Genomic DNA, 13,024 nt, shown 5'->3' with positions numbered 1-13,024 from the left:
CTTTAATTCGATGTCATGAATGCAAAGCTCGCGTTGAAGCTCCGTACCCGGACCTAACGTACAAGCAGCATGACGCGACTAACCTACGCCCTCCGCTTAATAAAAACAAGACACAATATTCTAGCCACGATCAGTCAGCCCCTCATCAATGCTGCGGCCCATTCCATTCAACAAAACGGGGCAACGCCAACCGTACTTCGGAAGTCCAAGTTCAAAGGCTCACATAAAAATTACGCTTACAGGCGGCGACACGTAGTAGCGATAATGATCCGCGTAGATAGGCACGCACGTGAGAGCATTTTCGTTTTAATTTCATTTATGTAACTTGGAAGGCATTTTTTCTCATAATAATTTCTGAAATCCTCCAAAATTTGGCCTTTTTTATACTTGATCACTTGATCGTTCGCTTACGATAGAATACCGCTGGTCAAATCTTTGCATGACTCATGCTCCGCGATCGCTGCGATCATTTCACTCTATTCTCTCATTTCGAAGGACGCTAGACGCGTCGTTCGGTGTCTTAATTCCGTTTGTGATTCCAGGGTTGTGCCACAAAAAAAAACATTGGAACGTTAAGTGTCGCGCCAACAGTCTGTCTATGAAACTCATCAGAAAGTCGCAATGTCTGAAATCTCCGGGTTATAGAGATAAGCCGACACGCGTCGCTTTTCAGTGTTCCCGTGTAATTTGTTAATCATTTCACAGATGCGTGTCGGTTCTAGCATTAGTCAGGAGGTACTGTGTCTAGTTCAGAATATCAGCACATAACTGTACCGCACCGTTTGTACTCTTGATTGAGCAAGGCAGTATGCAAAAGTGGTGGTTTTAGCCAGTAACGATTCTGCAGTTAACGGAAAATTTCATCCATGGTTAAAAAACTCAAATGCTTAAACAACAATCCTAGGGATAGAAAACCATAAAGCTGCAGAACTTATTCTAATGTAGTAGCTTAATGCTGTACCCTCTGGAGCAATTATACATTGATTTATATCATAAAGAATACCGCAATAGGGCCAGGCCTTCTCTAAAGTTAACAAAAAATCAGATAAACGTACTTAGACTTGGCTTAAGAATTATAATTCTCTAAAACTAACTTACTTACTTCCTGATCAGGCGCTACAACCGCTTTGCGGTCTTACGGGTCTTACGACGGTTTAGCGCAGTCGTCTGCCAATCCGTTATCCCGGCCGTTCTGGCGGACGCATCAACGCCATCACTCCATCTCAATTTGGGCCTACTACGCCTTCTCTGTCCGTGTGGACGGCCTAAAAGGACTTTACGAGCTGGGTCGTCCGGTGTCATTCGCATGACGTGAACAGCCCACCGGATTCAAATGCGCTGCACGATGGTGAGACATTGTAGCGTCTCCGCCATTGTCCTTCCACACATACGGGGCCAAAAATCCATCTGAGCATCTTCCTCTCGAACGCGGCTAAGAGGGCTTCGTCAGTTTTGGACAGAGTACATGTCCCAGAGGCGTATGTGAGTACTGGAACTATAAATGTTCTGTACAGTCCCAGCTTCGTCCGTCGCGACAGAAGAAGTTTCCTCAGGCTGTAGTATGACCGGTTGGCAGCCAGCACCCGTACGCGTAACTCAACATCAATGTTGTTGTCGGTGCTGACTTTTGACCACAGATAGGTGAAGTTTTGGACGACTTCGAAGGTGCGGTCACCCATCTGTAAATCACCCCTGCGTAAATCAGTGTTTGTTAGCAGGGCCGCTGGTGGTGCCACCATGATGTTGGTATTCGCCTCGTTAATCTCCGACCCAAGGTTTTCAAGGGATCCTTTGGTAAGCTTCTGCTACATAGGACAGCCTCAAACCAATGATGTCTATGTCATCAGTATATGCCAGGATCTGGATTGACTTATAGAAGATGGTCCCCGAAGTGTCCACCTCCGAGTCGCGGATGGCTCTCTCTAGCGCCAGGTTGAAAAGGAGACAGGCAAGCCCATCTCCCTGGCGCAGGCCCTTGGTGGTAGCAAAGGACCCTGAGAGTTTTCCATCCACCTTCACCTGGCATGTGATGTTGGCCATTGTCATTCGTGCAAGCCTGGTAAGCTTGACCGGGATTCCAAAAGAGCTCATTGCGTCGTACACTTTTACCCTGGCTATGCTGTCATAGGCGGCTTTGAAATCAATGAAGAGATGGTAGGAGTGGAGCAGCTGCTCCGCCATCTTCTCCAAGATTTGCCGCATCGTGAAGATCTGGTCAGTGGTTGATTTTCCGTTTCGGAAATCCTCTCTGATAGTTTCCGACTATCTCTTCAACGAATGGGACAAGTCGATCTTGCAAGATTAGGGAGAAGGTCCTGTAGGCGGTATTCAACTCCGTAATACCCCTGGAATTTGCTACACTCTAGCCTATCTCCCTTCTTGTATATAAAATTAACTATTATACTCTATATCCTCCACCAATGTCTTACCTTGTTAATCCTCTGCGGTGTCTTCAGCCATCCTGGTATGGGTATTCGACTAGTCAGTCATCCCCATTTGTAGACCAGTCCATGTCCGTGTGGACGGCCTCTAAAGACTTTATGGGAAGGGTCGTCTGGTGCCATTCGCATGACTTGACCATCCCCCCGGAGCCTGGCGAGTCGAATTTGCCGCACGATGACGAGATCATCGTTCAGTTCGTAGAGCTTTTCATTTTAGCAACAAATCTTCTGAACATCTTCATCTCGATCGCGACTAAGACGGTTTCTTCAGTTTTGGACAGTGTTCATGTCTCAGAGACATTTGTGAGTACTGGAGTTACCCTTTTATACAGTTCCAGCTTCGTCAGTCCTCTGGTGGTTGGGTTTCCGACCCAAGGATTAGTGCCGCCTGCTCGAGCCGTTGGTAAGGTTCTGCTGCCATGTCGAAGAGCCTCAGGATCTGGATTGACTTATATAGATGATAATCCCAGAAAATTACACCTTCGAGTCACTTCTGCTATACTTCTGCAAACTTCTGAGGTCGGCCATTTGTGCCCAAAAGGACGATGACTGTTCTGAAGTTGCTGGAGCCTGGCCTGTAGTTCGCGTGGTGATAAGTTTGATTGATGCAAAACACTTCCTCGAGGGTAGTCCAACTCAAGAAACAAGATTGCTCTCCAAGTCAGGAGTCTCACAAGCCTCACGATTCATTCTTCGGATGTTTTTTTCCCCATTTTTGTTTTTCATTTGAGTGCGTTTGCAGTATTGCGATTACAATTAGGACCACTTTTATTATCTGTGTCGCGTAGGATGCTTTCAGCTCTTTTCTCATTTTCGTTATCATAGGTCATTTTGCTAAAGGAGAAGGATCTTTTTTTTTTGCTCTCTCTTTTCTTCATACGGGAGACAGTGGAATAAGTGGTTTGGGAAGGGGGGAACCGAAAACGATCAGCACCGTCGACGTAACTCCGACGACGAACGTCTCACAGGATTTTTACTACAATATAGAATATGTGTATATAGATATATTCCACTACTTTTCTCGTCTCGTTCATATTATATGTATATCTCTTTCTCTCTCTCTCTGTCTCTCTCTCCCATTACCTGTGTTACTGCTTGCTCCTCGCTGTCTCACTCCGGGACCGTGTTCTTCCATTAACCATTAATATAATTGTCTCCAGATCTGCATGGGAGCGGTTTTCCCTTACCCAGGATATAGCCCGTTGCTGGCCGGTTTTGAACCTCTTATAATACATTGGATGATTACACATTCACATTGCATGCGCGGTACATTAGAAGAAGACGAGGCAGGGGAGCACAGTACCCCTCCCCTCCGCGCAGTAAGTCATATCTGGCAAATGTTTCATAGTAGTGGTTCGATTCGTTAAAATACACCGTCAACTCCTGACCCCACCCTGGATGTGTTGTGGGATGCGCAGACCGTGCGCCTAATTGTTTAGCATGTTCCACAGATCGTCCTCCGGGTTGTTGTTTGCCTTCTTGGAAGAGGTGGTGGTGCTGCCGGCACTTTTCGGAGCCCGGTTGCTTTTAATATCAAGGGCAGCAAAGTCCTGATCGATGCTGGAAGGTGGCGATTTGGTCGACTGCTTGCTCGTCCCATTGCTCGCGCGCCGCGATCCGCCGGATTTTGTTTGGCGGTCGAAATTATCGTTCCGCATATCGCTCACGCTGCCCATCAACTCGGACGACGCGCTAGGCCGATTGCCGGACGTTGGCCCCGAGTACGATTCAAACCCGGTCCAGCCGTCATCATCGTTGTCACCGTTCTGGTACGATTGTGGCAAGCTGTTCGAGTTGTTATCGTTCGACCAACCGTTGTTGGACCAGGATTCATCCCGGCGGCCAGAACCGGTGGAGCCACGCTGCTGGTACCCACCGCCACCCTGTCGCCCATTTATCGGACTGCTGACGCCACTTTCCGGCGAAATGTTGCTGTACTGGTCATTGCTACCGGACGGGGTGCTGTAACTGCCGCCCGGTGCACCGAACCCTCCCCATCCTTTGCGTCCCACCTCGGTAACCTACAACAGGGGGAAAGGATTAAGACATTTAGTGTCCGACCAAGCTTTCATACCGCTCTAACTTGAAGAGATGGAAGGAATCAGAGTGGTGAGTGGGTTAAGAAGCACACATAAGAACGGGGAGCATAATTGTACCTGTCCCTAGTAACGTAACCATATACGAACCTTCGTCGCCAGGTTTGACACTTGCGAGCCGACTCCCTCCAACAGCGAACCTTCCTTAACCTAGCGCAGTAAACACCAATAGACGAACACAAACACAAATGAACGGATGGTGGTGGATGCCGCAAAGGACACAGGCGCACATAGATTCGATCGTGAGAATGTAGGTGCATATGGCGGTGGAAAGAAGAAAAAAAAAACACAAATTCACAACAAAAAAAAAACAAAAAGAAAACAGGGATAAGAAAGAAACAAATCCAAAATAAGAGAAAATAAGTTCCGACAACGAAATAGCAAGAACAAACGGAAACAAAAAACTAGGTGCGACAACTACCTTCTCGGAAACGGTGCTAGAAACTTCAACTACCTTTTGTGATGCCATACTCCCGTACTTGAGCGCATTCTCCTTCGCCACATTTGCCACCTTGGAGAACACATTCCAGCCCTAGCAACGGAAGAATAGAGAGAACATGATACATTAGCATGCCATGAGCAGGAGGCCGAAAACCCCATTACCGTAGCAAGCGACGATTGCACCGTATCGAATAGCTCGTGAGATTGACTTCTTGGTGGTGGATCCATCGTGTAACCGAAGCCGGCATACTTTCCGCCCTGGTTCGGTGGCAAGTTTCTGGAAAATGATCGAAATCGAGACAGTGTACTTTTTCGTCCACCAATCTCCCACACTTCTGCACACTTACTCAGGTCGGGACGCATTTTCCTCCTGCTTGCGGCTAAAGAAATCTTCCTTTTGCGCTTTAAACTCTGGCGTCTGGTACTGCTGATAGCTGCCCCCATCCTGATAGTACGTATCGCCCCCGTTCTGGTATCCTCCGCCTCCGCCTCCCATCGATCCGCTGCTTCTGGAATGTGTCATCGAACCGGTCGAACCACCGCCGCTTCCTCCTCCGCCACCACTACTGCTACTACCCGTGCCCGCATAGCCCGAACCTTTCACGCGAGCCAGCGCACTCGACTCGTCCCACTGCTGTCCCTGGGCCAGTGTGCTGATACGGTCCCGGTAAAGGGCGGCCGCACGTGTGTTGTACTTCCGCTGGATGGGCATCGTTTCGTCCCAATCGTCCTGCGCTTCGAGAAACTCGCGCGCCTTCCGATTGCCACCGACCTTCATCTTTTCCAGCTCGACGTCTTTCCACTTGTCCATCGAGACGGACCGCACGAAGGACAGATGCACGCCAAGGCCACGGTGCTTGCCGGAACACTCCAGACAGATCCAGATGCCGTACGTCACGGACACCCATTGCGGGTTGTGGGTACCACATTCGAAGCATTTCTAAAGAGAAAGACGAATCCGTGGATTAATGGCGCGATTGTCACCAGATAATGCGCGACTTACATTGTTTCCGTCCGATGGTTTCAGCTCGCTCAGAACGCGACGTGTACGTGGACTTGCCATGGTGAAGGAGGGTATCTAAACGGGAGCTCTGCCACACTTGTACACGTTGCACCACACAACACGGTGCTGCAAAAAAAAAAAAAACAGCTCCCAACAGAACACTCAAAACAACACAGTCCCAATCACAATCACCACTCGATCTTCTGGCCAGCGAAGAACCACCGCGGACCAGCACCAAGGCAGGCAGGCAGGCAGGCAGGAAGTTGCGGTTGAACGAAGATGCTGCCGTTCGTTACCCACGGGAGTTTTGCGAGGTGGGATCTTCACGCCAGCGAACACTTTCACCACGGCTGCTGCACACCAACAAACACGGCCACAAGCTCCCAAGCAAGCACGCACGCACGCTTCTTCACCGAACGCCTGCGAAAGCACTTTTTCCGTTCGCGGTCATGCTAGGCGGGAAGGGATTTTTCCTAAAATATGGTACATTAACGTTTTCGCGACCGCACAGATTGTTTTGTGGCACGGAGGAAAAAAAAATCAATTTTCCTCTACGCACACAACAACACGACGGACGGAGCTTGCTTGGAACACGAACACACCGAAACGTCAAACGACGTGTCAAAGTGGTTCGAGCACTGGAGGCGGGTCGTGTAAACGGGCACTCGAGCGAGGCTGGAGGAGAAAATATGTTTTCATGTAAATAATGGTAATTTAGTGGATTTTTCGAACTGTAATGGTTGGAAAAAAAATTAGATCGCTTTTTTCTTTATTATAAGGCAGTATGATACAAGGAATGTTGCATTATAGCCTTATTTTGGAAAAAAAACTAATTGGGCGAAGAAACTTCCCACTGTGCTTTGGGAAAATGATTTTTAGTACAAGCAGGGTTCTCCATTCCAAAAGCGAACCACGTGCTCATGGTTTTACATTTGAGTTTTGTTAGTGAGTATTTCTCATACTAAATCCCATCCAGGGTTTTCTACAACACAATTTACCTTTTCTTATGTTTCTTTATTTCGCGCGACAATCTTCGCTTTCGCAATCCTCCGCTTTGAACATTCGGTCACCAAACTTTGCTCTCTATTGGCATCCCATACCGCCCACCTTCCCGACGAGTCTGGTTTTAAGTATCGTTACTAATAATAGTGGATTTATTACACGAGGTTTATCTGCTTCTTCCAAGCCACGGTTCACTAAACCATTCCTATAGGCTGTTTTGTTTTGCGTCCTGCATATTCCTGTAACTTATTCCCCTTTTCTATGTTGTCCTGTTTTGTGTTTGACTCTATATTGAAGCGTGACTGGTGCTGGAGCTACTACCAGTTTGCATAGTGAATATTTAATTTTGAACAACGATTATCATAGATTAAACAGCTGGTTAACTGCTGGGAATCTTATCGCTTAATTGGAGTTTGTATTTGTGTGTTTTTTCTTCCATACGTTAGACCACTAACACGATACGATTACGCTGTTTGCTGTCGTTGCAAAAATAAACTAATCTCTTGTCCGAACCTGTGCTATCAGCAGTATTCGTGTTTTTCTCTCTTCGGCGGGCTGAAAAAAGGCCTAACATTGTTGTCGTACAAGCTTGCGTGCGTAACACACGCTACAGTTGTCCATATATTTCCTGCATTTTACACCGATTGCAAATTTAAAACTTTTGCTTGCTTGCTGGTTGAACTACTCGGCGACCGTCCGTCCTACAGCTGCTGTGGCGAACGGCGCGGGTCACATGTATGGAGAGTAAAATGCATCAAAAATAATATCTCTTGCAGCTGCAAACGTGGTGCAAAGCTTTCGTGTGGCTTTCTATTTCCACTGTTTTCCGATCGGTGCTGAATGAACGCTCTAGCCAGGTACCAATGAGTTTGTTGTAGGGTGCTGCTGCTGCTTCTACATGCAAACAAACGGAGCACACAGTTTTCTTAACGTTAATAATGCTGCAGTTGAAAGTTGCGGGCTAGCCACAGTTAAGGCAAATGGCAACAGCATTATCGCGAATCCGGCAAGGACATCAAACACGTGCGAAGCGAACATTGAATTGAACGTCCATTTGCCGTCTTTTTTTATGTTTTAAACCGTTTCTTCACTTTCATCCTTCTGAGGCGTGTTTTTTCGTTTATAGTTTCCCTCTGAATATTTGATTGCTTTCTTTTATTTACTTTACATCATTATACATGCGCAACGATAGTCAAGGATAGTTGTTTTACGTTATCAACTGCACTATGAGCTATAAATAGTTGGAATGTTTGCAGAAAGATAGAAAGCTAGAGAGTACAGACACGTGTCTTTCCTGGGCCTTTTGTAATCCAAAAATTGCACATTATTTTTGTAAATTTCTTTTGTGTGTGTTCTTCCTCTTGTCGCTCATTGCCTTCCGTTTGCGATAGGAATGCCGCAAATAAATATGGTACATATCATAAGTGTAAAATAAGAAACACAAGCGTATACAAACACACGTACAATAAACCGAATTGAGACTATCAAGTAATGAGTAAATACAAGGCCCCGGAGAGGAGCGCACACAAAACAAAAAAAGCACAACACAAAGCAGGAACTAACAAAAACCAAACCAAAACTGAACCAAATCGAAGTTGTAACGGCATCGATCGAAGGAAAAATTGAATTACAAACATGTACAATTGAACAAGTCTTAAGCACGTTGGCCTAAGTTTTGCTGACCTGAGTTTAGGCGACGTAACTTCACCCGAGCCAGGCAGCCTTTTTCTCTTATCCTACCAGTGTATTCTAACAGCTAACAACTAAATACGACAGATTTCGTCCGTTTTGTATAGGCCACCATTATTTGTACACCACTACGAGCGGGGGAAAACGTGTTGGAAATTCCATTTCTTTTCTCTCCTTCGTTCAGTATCTGTCCGTCGTATTCCGGGTGTGCAGTTGTACTACTACTTACTAAACGCATGCCCGGGGAATGATTTTTGCGCGGAAGTGAGTTCCGAATAAATAGTTCCACACCAGCATTAAGCACACATCATAAACACAAAACATATAGCAGAGCTCTATCGATCGATTCAGTCTCTCTCGTTCACAAATACGCACGTTTACACGCATACGCCACTTCCGGAGCGTACCTCTCTTAACACTAAGTATAATATCCTTTCGATTTTTTTTCTCTCTCTCGCGACTGGACTGGATTGTTTTTTTTTTTGTTTGTAATAGCTTAAAGATCATACCTTCTACCCGTGTCTACAGATGGAGGTAGCCGCTTTCAGCAAGCCCGCTGCAAAACGAAAAAAAAAATCTCGCAAACAAAAACAGCACGGGGACGGAACGGAATCGGTAACAGAATACGAGCAAATGAAAACATAACTGGACACTACCTAAATGTACTACGTAATGGGCGCGTGTTGTGGACAACGTGCCAAAAGAAAAAATGTTACAAAAATGTAGAGAACGGCAGACACGGCACCACCATTCATAATCTCATACACGCTCTCCTGCACTCCTCCACAACATGGCATCAGTGGTTTCGATGGGCGGGACGACACACTACCTCCCCGGTTACACCCGATTTCCGTTGACGACATCCGCTACCGGCGGCCGCCGGTCGACTCGTTCCACCTCGTCCGAGCTACTGTCGCTAGAGTCCTGCAGCTCGAGATCACTATCCGGCACGTTGCCATCGTCGTCATCGTCGTCCTCGACGTCATCATCGTCCGTGTCCTTTGCGGATGTGGTGCTCTTGTGCATCGGTTGCTGCTGCACGATTCGATCCATTCGTCGACCGGATTTCATCATCACGACCGATGGTAGATCCGGATTGGATTCGAGCGTCGATCGTTGGCTGGACGGTGCGTGACTGTACTCGGACGTGTTTTCCTCGTCCGAGATGGTCACGTTCGAGTGAAGCTTGCGGTGCACGATCACCAGATGGTCGTTGGCGACGGTGCCGCTACCGACGATCGAATGGAGATGATGTCCGGGAGATACCGATGGGCCCGAACCGACCGAATGCTTCATCCGCCGGCCACGCTTTATTGGAAGACGGCCAACGCTGCGAGAGGGGAGGGGAAATGAAAAGTAAATTAATATCATTTGTTCTCCTTAATTATAATTTCAATTTGTTTCTTGCTCGTCCAAACAGACAGCATGCTAACCAGTAACGGGTAAAATGAAGTCAAGACCCAAATAGCCAAAAATAATGAAATCGAACTATCGTGCTGCAGCCCTCAATGCGTAAAGAAAAAACGTACCACCGCTGAACTTTGAGGCAAGTTAAAAAGACCGTGAAACTTGATGGAACTATGAAGCTTTTCTACTTGCACTTGGAACTCGATGGAACTATGAGGCTTATTTATAAACCATGCATAGTGTTCATCCGAACTATGCAGCTTATTAAGAAGCATACGGTACTTCATTGGAACTTTATGCCCATTTAAGAGTGAAAGATGGCCCTTCAAGTTGTTTGTTTACAGGATTATGTCAATAGGACATTGCGAAAAACATTGTGTGGAAAGATGTGTTGAAAGTGTGTAAAAAAATCGGGAAAATTTTATATCAAGCGTACTTAAATTTTGCGTGAAATATTTAAGAACGAAGACGACTGCGTGATAATTGATGTTCCTATCGATATATGCATGAAAATATTTGTTTATTTATTAAGTATTACGGTCCGATGCCGTATTGTAGATGCCTTGCATGAAAATAAATAGCTCATAAAAACTTTCTTCAACAGCTCGATATACGAAAGCTGCTTAAGGCCCGGTTAAGAGTCGAACGACTATGACGCTGCTTATCTACTGCAAAAGGTGTATTAGATTAGTGTGCTTTAGTGTGCTGTAATTGGCTGCTTAAGATCCAAAACCTCCGAAGGTTATAGTGCCCAAGAACAAGAAATAGAAATATGATGGATCATCTAGATTTAACTACATTTAATTACAGAACATCACCCTGAATTGAACAAAACTTGTACAAAACATAAATGACCAACATTCCATATTGAAGAGTTCATCTGTACTAAAAGTTGTACTAAAAGGCTGTAGTTTACTTTCACCCGGCCCTATTGGCTTGGTATACTCAGTTTTCGAATTTTAAACCCCTGTTTTATACATTCGCACTTGTAGTTTTAGCAATAATAAAATTAAATCATCATTTTCCTGCCGAATTGCAGCTTGTTTACGTATATGAAGCATTAAAAGCAAAAAATCTTCACCTACTTATACCCTGAACCCTTAAAAACAACTCAAGCAAGCACGAGGAGTTCGTCTCCATTCTGCCTCGCAATCGCACCATATCGCACCAAAATAGCATTTCTACAAGGCACGGGATTGCCCACACGTAGTCATCATCACATGCCGCAAAAGTTTGATAACAAAACACCACCCGGCCACCATTCCTTTTAAAACAAGTAAAAATATCTAATCGCACCATTTTTTCGCCTTCTTTTTCGCAAGCTGGACCATCCATTGTTAGAGAAACGTCCAGAGGGGGCGAATCATGATCATATCACCCCATCTAGCCTTCTCTTATCGCGTCGGTGAGTCACCCGGAATTCAACCAAACCAACAACGCACACGCACACACACTTACCTCTTGCGACGCAGCACATAGTACGTGTTCTGGTCCGGTTCTTCGCCCTCCTCGTCGGTCCAGCTTTCATCTTCCCGGGGCTCGTGGTCCACCACCGTGATCTCACCGAGCATCTTCGCCTCCGCGACACTGCCGCCCGGTGGCGCCGTTACTAGCCCGCCGGCATGCGGACCACTGTACATGTACACACCGATGCCGGCGCCGGCAGCACCGGCCGGCTTGAGGTTGCTCCCAGCGCCGGGATGCTTCAGCAGGATCGTCTTTCCACCGTGGCCCGGTTGCTTCAGGCCGGCCCGGTACACGGTGACGTTGTTGTCGTTCAGGAGATTCCCGTACGCGGCACTCTGCTGCAGCTTCTCCGAGATAATGTTCACCTTCCGATCGAGCGTATCGATCTTGTCGTCATCGCTGCACACCCGATCGAACCGCTCGTTACGGTTCATCGCGTCCATGATCGGGTCGGGGCTCGAATCTTCCCGCTCGTCGTCGTACTCCTCCACATCGCCATCGGCCTCCTCCTCCTGCAGGTCTTCCTGGTGGTGCTGTGTGCTCTGCTGCCGCCGCAGGTACCGATAGTTTGGTTCGCCCGCCACCGGAACTCCGCCACCGCTCGTCGTCATCATGTCACTGCTCCGGCTGTTCGTCATCGTCGAGATCGAGATCGAATTGCCGTTCTCCTCATCCTCAGGCACTTCCCCGTCGTCTTCCGACTGTGGCTTGCTGCTGCACCGGTACGCACTGGCACGCACATCCGTTCCCGCCGTCCGTTCGCCGGCGAGCCGCTCATTCACGCTCAGCCGTCGCAACGCTTCCTCAATCACCTCACTGTCTGCCTTCTCCTCCTCCTCCTCCTCCTCCTTCTCCGCTTCTTCGCGCAAACTGGCCGACATGCGTTTGGTGGCCGCATTCGGGCTCGGGCTCACATCCGGCTCACTAATGTCCATCGGTTCGGTTTGCGTTTCCGTGTCCACCAGCTTCACTTGGCGCGTTTCCGGTTCGCTCTGCACACGCCGATCACGGCACGGACTACACTTCGGACTGCAGTTGATCGTACCCGAGCCAACCCGGCGATGGCGTAGCTTTTTCACCCTCCCGGAAGACGTTGTCGTGGGAGCCATCGGCGAAGCGACAACGGCCACCGTCGACGCGTCCGCATTGGTGGTGGCAGTTGCCGCAGGAGCAGAGGCCTGCGCGAGTGGCGCCAGTGTACTGTAGTGTGGCGGGGGGCCTGCTGTCACCACCACGGACCGGGCACCCTGATGGCCGGTAGGGTTCAGTTCGGCGTACAGTGTTGCTTTGGCCGGTGTTGCACCGGTCGCCGTTGGACTGGGCGTGGTGGAATCACCGTACCCGGGCAGAGTCGTTGCCATCGAAGGAAAGCTGAACGGTCGTTTGCGATTTGATTTGTCCGCCGCGCCGCGTTTCAGGAAGCCACATTTTCTTTGCTGAGGTGCAAGCTGCTTTTCCCGTCTGAAATCGAATAAAGT

The 13,024-nt window shown here is 47.8% G+C and overlaps 2 protein-coding genes across 12 annotated transcripts in view; both read right to left on the bottom strand.

The window, feature by feature from the left end:
* Nucleotides 1–3,183: 3,183 nt before the first annotated feature.
* LOC118509690 (ADP-ribosylation factor GTPase-activating protein 1) lies at nt 3,184–6,595 on the bottom strand. 6 transcript variants are annotated; one of them, XR_004905918.1, is made up of 7 exons: nt 5,982–6,585; nt 5,326–5,918; nt 5,141–5,255; nt 4,959–5,069; nt 4,628–4,687; nt 3,525–4,462; nt 3,184–3,417 (listed from the first exon to the last, which is right to left on the bottom strand). XR_004905918.1 is itself a non-coding variant. In XM_036050746.1 (7 exons), the coding sequence occupies exons 2-7, from the start codon at nt 6,039–6,041 to the stop codon at nt 3,869–3,871; spliced, it is 1,533 nt and encodes a 510-aa protein (XP_035906639.1). In that variant the 5' UTR covers nt 6,042–6,107; nt 6,174–6,595; the 3' UTR covers nt 3,186–3,868. The 6 variants fall into 6 exon arrangements, 5 of the variants coding, with proteins under 5 accessions (XP_035906639.1, XP_035906641.1, XP_035906640.1 ...); XM_036050746.1 differs by having other exon boundaries at nt 3,186–4,462; nt 5,982–6,107; nt 6,174–6,595; XM_036050748.1 differs by having other exon boundaries at nt 3,186–4,462; nt 4,992–5,069; nt 5,982–6,107; nt 6,174–6,586.
* Nucleotides 6,596–6,974: 379 nt separating this feature from the next.
* The window catches only part of LOC118509635 (mitogen-activated protein kinase kinase kinase 12), a 33,110-nt gene continuing 27,060 nt past the window's right edge, over nt 6,975–13,024 (bottom strand). For all 6 annotated transcript variants that reach the window (XM_036050534.1, XM_036050535.1, XM_036050537.1 and 3 more), the window contains 2 exons: nt 11,538–13,007; nt 6,975–10,002 (listed from right to left, as the gene is read on the bottom strand). In XM_036050534.1, the coding sequence (XP_035906427.1) occupies nt 9,510–10,002; nt 11,538–13,007 (1,963 nt within the window). In that variant the 3' untranslated portion in view covers nt 6,975–9,509. The remainder of the gene's footprint in view (nt 10,003–11,537; nt 13,008–13,024) is intronic.

This window comes from Anopheles stephensi, chromosome 3, assembly GCF_013141755.1.
Source record: "Anopheles stephensi strain Indian chromosome 3, UCI_ANSTEP_V1.0, whole genome shotgun sequence".
Classification (NCBI taxonomy): domain Eukaryota; kingdom Metazoa; phylum Arthropoda; class Insecta; order Diptera; family Culicidae; genus Anopheles; species Anopheles stephensi.
This window is presented reverse-complemented; position numbering and strand designations above follow the sequence as displayed.